General features: G+C 41.5%; 1 protein-coding gene across 1 annotated transcript in view; it reads left to right on the forward strand.

Annotated features, from left to right (window-relative positions):
* ush2a (Usher syndrome 2A (autosomal recessive, mild)) overlaps nucleotides 1-13,646 on the forward strand; it is a 286,437-nt gene that overhangs the window by 135,690 nt on the left and 137,101 nt on the right. Inside the window, exons 31-41 of the mRNA XM_049604025.1 lie at nucleotides 828-954; nucleotides 1,507-1,608; nucleotides 2,106-2,294; nucleotides 2,955-3,085; nucleotides 3,318-3,597; nucleotides 3,966-4,190; nucleotides 5,515-5,595; nucleotides 7,549-7,737; nucleotides 11,158-11,298; nucleotides 12,415-12,490; nucleotides 12,883-12,968. Of these exons, the coding sequence (XP_049459982.1) occupies nucleotides 828-954; nucleotides 1,507-1,608; nucleotides 2,106-2,294; nucleotides 2,955-3,085; nucleotides 3,318-3,597; nucleotides 3,966-4,190; nucleotides 5,515-5,595; nucleotides 7,549-7,737; nucleotides 11,158-11,298; nucleotides 12,415-12,490; nucleotides 12,883-12,968 (1,627 nt within the window). The remainder of the gene's footprint in view (nucleotides 1-827; nucleotides 955-1,506; nucleotides 1,609-2,105; nucleotides 2,295-2,954; nucleotides 3,086-3,317; nucleotides 3,598-3,965; nucleotides 4,191-5,514; nucleotides 5,596-7,548; nucleotides 7,738-11,157; nucleotides 11,299-12,414; nucleotides 12,491-12,882; nucleotides 12,969-13,646) is intronic.

The raw sequence follows: 13,646 nt of genomic DNA on the forward strand, positions 1-13,646 counted from the left end.
ATGCTGATGGTATATGTTGCTGGACAAACTGAATGCTTCCTCTGTATCAATCTGAAAGTGTATACACTGTGTGTGTGTGTGTGTGTGTGTGTGTGTGTGTGTAAGAGAAAAGTTGAGGAGAATCGAGTGCTAGTTGCTTCCATTACCAGTGTCTCTACCATACAAGGAATCTTATCTGGTGTGTATGCGTCTGAGAGTGTGTGAGAGTAACAGAGAGAGACTCCTCCCATGTTGTCTTGTTAAGTAGAGCTGTCTAGCAATGGTAATAAAGATGTCAGAGGCTGATATACTCTGGCATTCATACATTTATTGATCTCATCATTAAATCTTCATCACTGTGTGTATATCTGTGTGTGGATATATGTTGTCAGTGTGTTTTTGTGCGAGTGTGCACCTGCCTGTTACTCCTCTTTTACTACATTACTCTTTGCCCACTTGCTAAAAGCTGATCACAACAATGATGTCATACTTAATAGGTAGCAAAAAGCCTTGTAACAACACTTTGATGATTATATGTGTATGTTAGTGTCCTCTTCAGGGTGGTGTGTGTATGATGTGTGTCATCGATCCTTAATGTCTAACCTTGTTCGCACGACAGAGGCATAAAGAAGCGATCATTTGAAATGTCACAAAGTAAGCCTGTTTGATTGCACTGCTATTTGAAAACTGGTCTATTTTGAGCCAGAGGTCATAGATATACTTCAGTGATTACGGTAATACACATAGCTGTGAGACCCACTGGTCAGAGGATGTCTTCACAACCCCATTATTGTACATGAGTTTAATTTCTTTCCTGTATTGTGTGTTCATGTCTTCATGTGTTGTAGGGCTCAGCAGTGGCTGTGAGTGTGCAGGGTGATGGAGGGCGCCGCTACAATGATGGACAATGGCACAGCATCATAGCAACAAGGCGAGGGGCCGTGGGAACAATCGTTGTAAACAATCAATACAGAGGTAACTCTTCTCATATTCATACTGACCACTGTGTGTGTCTGCTCTGTGTGGGAGCGTGGGTGTCAATGCAAGTGTATTTTGGCATGTCTATAGATGCGAGGATGTACGCCTGTGCATGGATGCGAAGAGTGTGAGACTGATGTGTATGTATGTATGTATGTGAGTGTATGTGTGTTTGTATGTATGTAAATCCCCCAGCTCCGCATGGCGGTATTAGCCAGGTCAATCCCAGCGATTCTGTGTCTGATGAGAAAAATACTACTTCACACACACAGAAACACACTTAGGTTCCTCAGTTGTTTTCAAATATGTTATTAATGTTCTTTCTTTTTGGGTAAATCTGTACAGAAACTGCATGAGTTAAATCCTTACCTCGCTTAGTTTCACTCTCTGCTTTCTTTTTTGTATTAACCTTCACCCCCATTTTCCCTCCTCACTTTTATGTTGTCCTTCCCTCCTTTTGTAATTCCTTTCTGTTTCCTAATAACTCCACACTTTTGCCTTGCCCCATGACATTTTTGTGTAAAACCACCATCCCACCTCCACCACCAGGAAGTGCGTCAGCCTCCAGTGGCAGCACTATTATTGGTGAGAACACAGGGACATTCATTGGAGGGCTGCCTGAAGACTTTACTTTGCTCAGAGAGGATTCAGGTAAGTCCATCGTTTCCCACTCTTTGATTATTATGTGTTGCTGTTTATTATTTCTACCATTTAAGTAGATTTAATACATGTGGCCATCGTGACCTGGCTTGGCTTTTTAATTTATTTCTATATGCTTTATTTATTCTCTGCTAAGGAAATGGTATTCTGCCAATTCTCGCCACTCTTTTTGATAAGGCAGGTTTTCTGTCCTCCTCAAGTATAATTTAGGAAAGGGATATAAATACTTTAAAGTTTCCTGGTTGAGGTCCAATCTCACTACAACGAGACCAGCATAACTGTCTTCAGTAAATTTGCCATCACTGGCATATTCAGGCATACTTTGTGACTCCTGGTCATCTGTATGATAAGCACTGCATGGTAATAGCTACTGACAACTTGAAATATACATTTTGAGCTTAAACTTAATATTTTGGACAGTTTTAAAATCATTCAGTGAACATTTTTCAAGTGGCAGTTATGGTATTTTTTCTTGTCTGTCTCACCAGGTGATGCACGACTAGTGCGACAGGGTTTCTCTGGTTGCCTCAGAGACGTGAGTTTTAAAATGACCGACAGCCCCGCAGAGGAATGGAAATCTCTTGACTGGGCAAAAGCTACAAAGAAGGTGGCAGTGTATGAAAGCTGGGAGGGATGCCCTGTTCAGACTATGGATGGAGCCCATTTTCTGGGTCATGGTAGGATCTTTTGTCAATAACATAAATGGTTCTGATGGTTTTTTGTTAACTCACTTACAAAAACTTGCACATCAACCTTATTGTATGCTAGAGAGATTGAAAGTTATGCTCTGCAAGAGTGAAATGATAGTGTACATTGTAACACAATACTTCATACTGCAATATAGAAACAGAGCAAAAGGCAGAAGAGTATTTGTAGTGCAGAGAAAAGCTCTGTGGAATCAGCATGATGTGTTGGGATACAGCTTCAAGTGGATTTTTAGTGTCCCTAATACTCTGGCAACACTGTATATCTTAATAAGATGCTTGCTGCTGCTGTTGGTGGTAATGAGGTTGTTGTTTCTTGTTGATAAATATGATGATGATAAGTTAATTGGTCTCTGTGTGAAAGATCAGGTTCATCAGTGTACATTTCCTCCATTAATGCTTTGTAAATGGGCTTGCTCATCCAATCTTTTATTTGTCTGTCACTTTTGAAAATATGAAAATAGGATGTTAACCATAAACACATCACACATTTTAAATGTGACTTAAACGTTATATTTGGTTAGGGGGGGTACAGACTATTTTGACAGGTCCCCAGTATGGCAAAATAATTTTTTGTGTTTAGCCTCATAATGAAATGTCATGTTGTTGTCACTTCTTTCTTCCTTATTTCAGGGTACTTGGAGATGGGCAGAGATGTGTTCAGTGGAGGACAGGACTTTGACATTTCAATGGATTTCAGAACAGACCAGCTCAATGCACTTTTGCTCTTTACATACAGCACAGAAACTGAAGACTACATGCTGGTAAGGAGCAGAGATGCATTTAAAAGTAATACATGACATCAGTGTGACTGTCACAAACATCATTTTTTGGGCTCTGGAGCTACGTTAGTAATCAACAGTAAATGTTCAAAGCTTTGGTAGGGGGGTAGCTAAACATGAGTTTTCGATACATATTTTTTCTACTATTTAAAATGGGTGAAATCTTATGTCATTAGCTTATTATTTTTTGTCTATTGGTGTCCTTTTTTTTAAGGTGGAGCTGGATGGTGGTCTCCTGTTCTTCATTCTTGCCTCTGAAGGTCATGTGACTGAACTCAGCATGTGGGTGGGGCTTAGCTACTGCGATGGAGAGTGGAAACAACTTTCATTGGCAAAACGTGGCTCGCTCATTTCCGCTGCCGTCAATGACTGGGCAGAAGAGACCAGAGGAGTGGGAGGAGCAGTAAGGCTGAGAGTTAATTCGCCGCTATACCTGGGAGGCGTGCCCATGGAGCTCATACATCCTGCTCTGGACAGTCGAAGTCACAAACATGGTGAGAATGTTGTGTCAGTACTTTTACACTATCGTGCGACCGTATCTTGCCCACTCCACAGTCTGGCCAGGGCAGCATTAAATGTACCAACCAGGAGTCATAGTGATTACACTTGTATTTGCTTGCAGTATCATATTTGACTAATTTTTAAGTGCTTGACAAGTTCAACTTGCAAATTAGAAAGTGGTAGATGATAGTTTAGACAATGATTAATGATTATTTAAACAATTGGAGACAAGCATTTCACAGAGTTTTTAGAAAGATGCACTGTTCTCACATTCTCCTCCCCTTTCTCCTCTTCCCTTTTTTCTTGTTCTCTTCTTCCTCTCCTTCTTCTTCTCTTTCTCTTCTGCTTTCCTCTTTCACAGGCCTAGGAGGTTGCATTAAGGGTCTTACCATACGCAGTGATGGAACAAACCCTCCTGTCAGTCAAAGTGTTAATCTTTCTGTTGCCTCCCGCCGTTCTGTTAGAGTCTACTTAGACGGCTGTCCCATCAGTGAAAGCCGGTACAACTGCAGAGGAAATGATTCAGTGTTGGTCTACAGTGGGAGGAAGACACAAGCCACAGATCATAGCCTACAGCCTTTCACCGGTAACGATGCACAGTGCAGGTTTACATCACTACACTAACACAGAGAGAGTGCTTTCCTGGAACTCTGGCACACTGTCAATGCTAATTTCTTAATAAGTAACATGGTTTTAGTGATAGACCTTCTTGAGACATCAAACAATCCAAAGAACATGGTGCTCATACTCCAGTCTGTGTTCCAACAGTCAGTTTCAAATATTTAATCAAGTCAGCACCCAAGTCAATTTGCAATCAGCAATCAAGCTTATTACTAAAGGACTATTTTAGAAAAGAATAATGAATGTAGAAACATGTTTTTTGGAAAGTTTTCCAAGTCCTCAGACCCCTCCAAATCAAGGGCTCTGAGGGCAGAGGGTAACATATGCTGTACAGATTGTAAATCCCCTTGATGCAAATTTGTTATTTACGATATAGGATTACACTGTATAAAACAAAATGAACTTGACTTAACCAATATTTATCAGTAGGGGAAATTCGGATAGGGAGATACCTAGTGGACCATCATCTAATCTTAAATACCTAAATCACAACACAATTACAAACTCTACCCATCAGCTTGTTGTTCAGATTGAGACGGGTGTGCCATAGTGACATTTTTATCCCAAGTGCCAATGGTGCAAGGAAGTCCAGTTTTCTTTTCAGGTGAGGTTGTACTCTTACATACCTGTTGATAAGGTGTGCATTAGGGCTTTCTGATGTGATCTCACACTGGGGATATTGCTGTAACATTTTTTGACTGACACAGAGGTTACAGTATGAGCAAACCATCCAAGAAATCCAGTGTAGATTTTAAAGTTGATAACTGCATCACATCATATTATATAAATGGTGTAATATATAGATAAAAAAGACTGAAACTAACATTATGACTCCAACTGACCAAATTTTAGTCATATCAATAAGTCGCAGAATTTGAAAATTATTATGATAGTTGTATTTTTTTAATATATATATTTTAGTTTTTAAGTTGTTTTTAAGTCGTTAATAAATATTGCTCAAAATACAACGTGTTATAATCCATGATTTTTGGTTCATTGTTCAGTACAAAGAGAAAAAGTTCCACAATGGGGATGACCAATCTTGTACACGGATGTATATAATAGCATATTGTATATTAATCGTTACTAAGATAAATGGGACAATCATGATGCTGATTTTAGGTGCTACAGAGATGATGCATCTTTTTTTGTGCTTAATTTTAATTTTCTCCTACACATTCCATTACACAATATATTTTATTTTAATATAAGAAATCTGTTTCTTCCCTGTTCCATGTGCATCCCAAACCCTTTTTCCTATGTATACAAACACACATACAACTTTTAAGAGTACCTGTACAGGTTTGTGGCCTTGGCTGCTGGAGGTTGGGCAGCAGGACCTTGGCAGAGAGGACGCAGCCAAAGCAAAGGTAAAACATCTCTCGACTTTCTGGCAATACTTGGTGTGCCTTACTGTTTATTATCAGACCAGTATGTTTACAGTCAGATGTAATGATGATGATGATGATGATGATGACAACATCATAACAGTAATACGCAGTCACACTCGTATATGTTTTCACACACACGACTCGTCCTTGCAGTACACAAGCACAGCAAACATTATACACATTGTCTGCTGCAGTACAATTGTTTCTATCCACCTACCTACGTTCTAATAGTGTGATGGAATGATAACACCCTTAAGCACCAGGCATAAGCATACTATGTGTGTGTGTGTGTGTGTGTGTGTGTGTGTGTGTGTGTGTGTGTGTGTGTGTATTTGCGTGTGTGTGTGTGTGTATATGTGTGTTCCTCTTGACATGTATGTTCATTCAGTGTGCTGTGTAATCTGTCTTTAAATTAGTATTTCATTTACTGAGTCATTAACAAATGTATGATTTTGTCCTTATTGACTGCAACTGAAATATCTTTTACTCAGACACAATTTGGCCCATTCGACAAGGAATGTAAACTTTGTCCTATAGTGTTTCTCTTTGTTGATGTAGATGTAAAACCACCACTATGTTGTACAATATGTGAGACTTATCCAAAGCCAGTGATATTACATGTGCCCGACGGTATGAGAGATTGATAAAGCCTCTATAAAGGGCATCCCAGTAAAAGGCTGTTAACCCAGAATGGCCTGTGTGGTCCCTTGTGTAATATAAAGCTGCTCGTTAGTAGTGAACGATACACTGGTAGGTCTCAGTATACCATGCTATGACCAAAGAGAGAAATGAAGGAGTGAGGGAGGAAGTGCTAAAAACATTAAGAACTGAGGGAAATGGAGGAGAATGGAGGAAGGAGCAAAGTACTGAGAGGAAAGGTGGGAGGAGAGAGGAGGTAGGAAGAGTCAGAATAAAGAGAAGGAAAGATGTGGCTGGACAGTAAGAAGGGAAGGGATGTTAGGAAATCAGAAAAGATGCAAGATGAGGGAATAATGAAAGGAGAAAGAAAAGGGTTGATAAAAACTGGAAGCTCAAGTGGAGAAGGAAGGTGAGAAAGTTTTAAGGAAAAAGGAAGTTAATGACTGACAGAAGAAAAACAAAAAGGTCGTTGGAGGTAGAGCATGAAGCAGGTTGTCAGTGATGCACTGTTTTATGACTTAATATACTGTACAATCCTGCGCAGAACCAAGAAGCACAGCGGACTGGAATGAGTGAGATTAAGGATATGAAAGATAGATGTAACATGAATTTGTAAGCATGGAATTTATTATATTTGTAAGCTGAAACAGGGACAGATGCAAAGGAAGATGGAAGGATGGATGAGAACAGAAAATGAAAGTGGTTGTGAGGCAGACAGAGAGGGAGGGGGGAAAGGACCTGGACCATTCTGAACTACTGAGGGTGTCAGAGAGAGAAAGAAGGGGAGTGCTACAGAGAAGGAGGGAGGCTGATTGCTGTGAAATATAGCCCAGAATGAATGGCTGGCTGTATTAAATCAGTGCTGAAAAAGTTACTACTCTCATAAATACTATTTATGCTAATGGTGAGGTATGATTTACTGGGCCTATTAAAACACAGAGAGAAGGGGGATGCTTTTTCTTTAACCTCATGTGCTCTCGACCTGTTGTTTTGCTTTTTTCTTTCATATTTTCCCTTGTGGTTTTTATTTGATACATCATTGTTTTGACATTTATTTTATCTGACCTATATTCTTTCTTGTATTTTTCTTTCTTTTATTCTTTTGTCTTTGATTATCTTACTTGTTCTGTGATGTATTGCTTAGTTTAATTGTAGTATGAGGTTGTTTAATTTATTTATGTACTCTGCTGCTTACATATTTATCTTCTCTTTCACCGTCTTGTTCCACAGTTGTCTTCTCTTCCCAGTCTCCTCTCATCTTGACACATTTTGCCTCTGTCTTTCTCTTTGTAGTACCTAGGTCTGTGCCACCTCCAACTACAGTGCAGAGCTTGGATGGATTCAGTGCCAAGGTGAGCTGGGTGCCACCCACTGGGGAAATCAGAGGGCTGATTGATCGATATGAGTTGAAGGCCTACAATAGAGATCAGCCGGAAGCACCACCTATCAAAGCCACATACCTAGCCAATGGAAATTTCACAGGTAAAACACACACAAACCTTTGATTGTCTAAAATATTTTGACATGCAGTACATATATTACATATATACACCTATCAGCCAAAGCATTAAAATCACTGACAGGTGAATTAGTAATACTGATCATCTTGTAACAGTGTAATGTTCTTTGAAGAACCCTTGTGTCCTGGCATTCATGTGACAAGCACCCCCTCAAGACAATGGCACCCCCGATGGCAATGGTCCTGTCATCACGAAACTGCGCCAATTCCGCACTGCAAAAACTGCTAAGGAATGGCCTGAGAAATGTGACAGAAAGCTCAAAGCGTCATCCTAGTATCTAAATTCCCCAGGTCCCAATCCGATCAAGCGTCCGTGGGATGTGCTGTTGTTGGGGGTGGATCCTTTGAGTCCTGTCCTACATCCCACAGATGCTCCATCAGATTGGGATCTGGAGAATTTGAAGGCAATGCCGACACCTTGAACTCTTTGTCACATACCTCAACACTTGTGTTCTAGCATTCATGTGGATGCTACTTGACATGAACCATCCACCCCAACACCCCTTGATGGCAGTGGTCCTACCATCAAGACAATGCACCATGCAACACTGCAAAAACTGCTGAGGAATGGCCTCAGAAATGTGACAGAAAGTGCAAAGCATCATCCTGGTCTCTAAATTACCCACATCCCAATGCGATCGAGCATCCGTGGGACATGCCAGTACCCCGAGGTACCCCCACTCCACAGTGGGGCCTCCTTGGGTCGGACTTGGGTCTGACCTGTTGAGGTATTAACACAGGACCTCTGGAGGTGTCCTGTCATGTCTGGTGTTAGCAGTGGATCTTTTGAGTGCTGCTGGTTGTGAAGATGGATACTGACACATCCCACAGATGTTCAATCAGATTGGGATCTGGAGAATTTGGAGGCCAGGCCACCCCCTTGAGCTCCTTGTCATGTACCTTGACCCTTGTGTCCTGGCATTCACATGGATGCTACTTGACATGCACCGTCCACCCAAACGCCCCCTGGTGGCAGTGGTCCTACCATGAGGACAATGTGCAATGCCACACTGCGAAAACTGCTGAGGAATGGCCTGAGTAACATGACGGAAAGCTCAAGGCATCAGCCTGGTCTCCGAATTCCCCACATCCCAATCTGATCGAGCATCTGTGGAACGTGCTGGAACTCCAGAAGTACCCTTGATACACAATGGGGCCTTCTTGGGTCAAACTTGGCTCTGACCAGTTGAGGCATTAGCACAGGACCTCTGGAGGTGTCCTGTTGCGTCTGGTGTTAGCAGTGGATCTTTTGAGTGCTGCTGGTTGTGAAGATGGATACTGGCATATTCCACAGATGCTTGATCAGATTGGGATCTGGAGAATGGAGGCAAGACCAACACCTTGAGCTCTTTGTCACGTACCTCGGGCTGTTCCTTAGCAGTTTTTGCTGTGTGGCATTGAGCATTGTCCTGCTTGGGGGGCCACTGCCATGAGGGGGTGAACTTGGTCTGCAACGGTGTTTGGGTTGGTGATGTATGTCAAGTGGTATCCACATGACTGCCAGGGCCCAAGGACTCCTGGAACAACATTGCAATCTAACAAGATGATCAATTCACCTGTCCCATCTAGTTGAGATACTGAACCAGGCTTCCAATGACATGTAGGAGTGTCTCAACAAACTGAACAAAAAAAAAAAGGATTTTGCTCAGTAAAAGCTGGGCGAACATTACTGACAAATTGCTGATAAATGTAACTTAACTTGCAGCCAATGTCCTGTTAACTTGTTGTCGCTGGTTTCCTGCCACCTTCTTGTCAGACCTGTAAGGGCATTTTAGTCCTTAGTGAAAGCACATTCACACTGCCTTTTTCATTTACTTTACGTCTGTCTTACATACAAACACACCCACATACACGCACACACTGTCCCAGGCAACCCTGTTAATGTCTCCTTGGCAAGTCCCCAGCTTTAGGAGACTGTCTCCATTTGGAACAAGACACTCAGGACTACCCCGGTGATGTCATACCCTGGCATCGCTCCTTTTCTCTCTCTCTCTCTCTCTCTCTCTTTCTGTTGCTCACTTTTCGATCTTTCCTCACTTCATCTTTTATGATGATGATGATGTCTGCGTCCGCTGCTGCTATTCGTCCCTACTCCCATCCACTCTGCCATGTCTCCAGGCAAATATGAAGATGAGCTCTCTGTCTCCGTCTCTTTCAGTGTCTCTCTCGGTTCTCCCCATTCCCTCCCTCTCTCTTTGCCAGACATTAAGTCCACCGTGATAAGGCTTCTTGTTAATTTATGATGGCCTCGACACCTGACTGCAGAATTACACCAACGGCTAAAAAACACAGAAAGCAAATGAGGGTGTAATGGCAGCGGAGTGGGGCCCTGGCCCCTAATTGAATTAAAAGACATGGGTAACAGAGAGAGAAAGAGGAGACACAAGTACAGGGTGACTGGACACAGAGAGTAAGGAGGGTTGGAGGGGGTGGAAGAGAAGAGATGGGATGTAAAAGAGTGACTTAGGAAATATGGAAAGGAGTGGCGAGGGCAGACAGCTAGGACAAAAAACATCAGAGAGAGACAACTGAAGCTTTACAATTAGAATAGACCCTCCGTGTGTGCCAAGCCCAGCAACTTTGCTTAGCAACAGCGGTGCAGAGAAACAAGTAGAGCATTTAAATTGCACTGTTGAAGAGGATAGGTATACTTTAGTAATGACAGGTTGTAACAGACACTTATAGGCATTTAGCCAGATAAGGCGAGATTGGCACAAAGGAGTATTAGGACGTGTGTTTATGACAACAACACCTTGACAATGATTTTAGCTAGGTAGCTAACATAATGCTGGATTAACAGAGGGTTCACTACACAGTTAACAACAAGTGTACATCCCGTATGTTAGTAAAAGCACAACCCTCACATGCAACATTCCATGTCCGCCTAGTCTGCTCTCACAAATGGGCTTTTCTGTTTGTGTTGTGATAGTTTCTGACTGACATGTCATAGTCAACAGCTCGGGATATACAGGAGAAGGAACAGTGGTGACAGCATCAGCGCCCTTAACAAAAAAAAAGCTGTAGCACTCTAAAAAGTGGCTGGACACGGCTCTTTTTCTTTGGGCAACCGCATGAAGGCCATCTACAGTCTCTCCTCATTGGGAACAATTGAAAGAAGGTGCTGGCAAAACATTATGTGGACACAGGATAGAATAGGTTCAATTCAGATTCTGCAGTGAGTTCATATTTTTAAAGTCTACCATAAAACAGTGCTGCCGTGCCAGTGTGTTGCAAAAATGCAGTGTAAAGTTAACCGAAGCTAATTTGAGGCCTCAGCAGTTTGAGTGTCTTCCAGAGATAGTCTTCTTTTGAGCAAAATTCCCTGTGCCTGCTTTGACTGCTTCACTCCCTGTCTGACGTTTTCATGTGCTCCTCCTCTCCAGGTGTGCTGCCGGGTCTCACTCCAGCCACTCGATACATTATCAGTGTAAGTGCCTGTAGTCCTGTTGGCTGCACAGAGAGTCTTCATAACAACAATGGTGATGATAATGATTTGAGTACAAGCCTCACAACCCCGGAGGAAGGTAAGGCTGTAAAGCATAAGCACTCACACACGCATGCCCATACACACTTACTGTATAAACACACACCTCCATGAACCCATGAACAGAGCTTGTCTTTTTCCATCCCTTACCAGTGGCATTCATGTATGACTGTGTCTGTACTGGACACACTCAGACATACTTTAAAACACACTCACATCCTGTATCCTCAGTGGTTTTTAGCCCCCAAGAAGAGGGACAAGATGAAGGGACAAGTTAGAATGGAATAAACAGAAGCAGAAAAGAGAGACGAAGCAGTAAGATGGCTCAAGAGGGCAAGACACAAAATGATAAGAGCGAATGAAGCACATTACAACTGAGTGAAAGGCAGATTGTAAAGAGTAACATTTTTCCTATCTGGGAGGTCATGGAGGGAAGACATGTATAAGAAAAGAACAAGTGGAAGAGTAAAAGAGAGATTTTTCTTCATGTTAGTCGCTACATTAATCTGTGTTGGACTAACTGGCCTTGTTGGGGAGATAATGTGACGGCAGGGGTCAGTGCAGAGACAGCAAAAATCAATCTGAAGTAAAAGGAAAAAAAAAACAGATTACTGTATTGATTCTCACTGAGCGCAGAGTTAAGACACTGAACCATGTTAGGAAGACTGGAGAAAGAACTTATTTATAACTCTGTTTTGCCAAAGTCTGTTTTTCAAACTCAGAAAACCCCATGTAGAGACAATTTTACTCATTTTTCTGTGAGCTCAGGCACATTTTTCCTCTTCTTCATTAGGTCAAGGAGCATAAAATTCTTTACATTTTCTGCTCCAGTCTCTGCAGTGTTTTGAATACTTGTACGCAGCTGTGTCAGTGTCGAGCATCATGATATATAACATATTAAATCTGTAGCATTTGATGTGATTGTTGAGTTCAATGTACATGCCTTTAATATAGTCATAGGTTAGTTTTGATAATACATGTTGCATTTTTGCATTTCTATTAGGTAATGACTGTTTTCCCTGTTTTGGTATAAATTAAAAAAACAAAAACAAAGAAAAAACATGTATCACTTGCTCACAGTTGCTTATAACAACCAGTATATCTGTGTTAACCTTCTCCTTTTAAACAAACATTTTTGATTTTCCCACAACTACAGCTCCAGATGCCGTCTCTCCTCCAGCTGCAGTCTCATCCCCCTCAGCCCTCTATATTACCTGGGAACCACCAGCAAGGTGATACACAATACAGTCTCACCTACCCTTCTCACATCCAAAACACTTATTTTGTTGGTCTGTGTTATGTTGTTTATTTGCAAGTTTTAAGTCGCTACAGTAAGTAAGTGCACTGATTTACTCCTACTTAAAGGGAATGTGAATGACAGGCATGAAGTGAGGATATGTTTTTAAGTAAATTGAATCATACATAAAACGAACATAATGTTGTATTGTAATGAAAGTCGTATCTCCTTTTGTTCGGCATACATGTTTTTTTCACCTTGAATAAAGACGCCCTAATTGAACACAACAGGGAGTTTAACATCAAAATAGTATAAGTTAAATATAACATAATAATATTACCCTCATTTAACTTCAACTTCTTCAACTTTTTTCTGTTCCAATGATAGGCCCAATGGAGACATTACAGAGTTCCTCCTCTATCACAACAACCAAATGGTCTACAGGGGGAAAGACAGACAACACAACATCACTGGTAAAGAGGAGAGAGAGAACTTGTGTTTGTGTGTGTGTTAAAGTGTGCGTGCATGTCACAGCGTAGACGTGACTGTGGAGGGATGAGGCCTCGGTGTAAAGAGAAGGGGAAGAGCGAAGAAAAGCAAAATGGAGTGGGGGGATTAGCATTTGAAAGAGGAAAGAGCATCTCGGTCCTTACCAAGGGAATAGCACTTTGAAAAAGAGCGCTAAACACACACACACACACACACACACACACACACACACACTCGCACACACGTGATAATGAAGCAGCAGAGGAACAAAGAACATTAAACATTACTGCACATGCATACACACAATTTGCTTTGAAAGCTGTCATTAAGTAGACTTAAAGAAGGTATGAAACACGTCACACCACTGAGACTAGAGTGCTGCGCTGGGATGTGAATAGATACACACACAACGAGATGCACAAACACACACATACACACTCTGAATTGAACATATGCAGATATACAGTATGCAAGGATGTACACACAGTCATCCTATATCGCATTTTACATGAACAGAATAGATTATCACTCGTTTTGATTTTATACATACATACATACACATGGGCAGCAAAACATCACACTGCCCAACAGTGTATGTGTGTGTCTTTGTAAGTTAATGAATGCATGAGAGCACATATGATCCATGCTGGGTTAATAATGCC

Source organism: Epinephelus fuscoguttatus, linkage group LG2 (assembly GCF_011397635.1).
Source record: "Epinephelus fuscoguttatus linkage group LG2, E.fuscoguttatus.final_Chr_v1".
NCBI lineage: Eukaryota > Metazoa > Chordata > Actinopteri > Perciformes > Serranidae > Epinephelus > Epinephelus fuscoguttatus.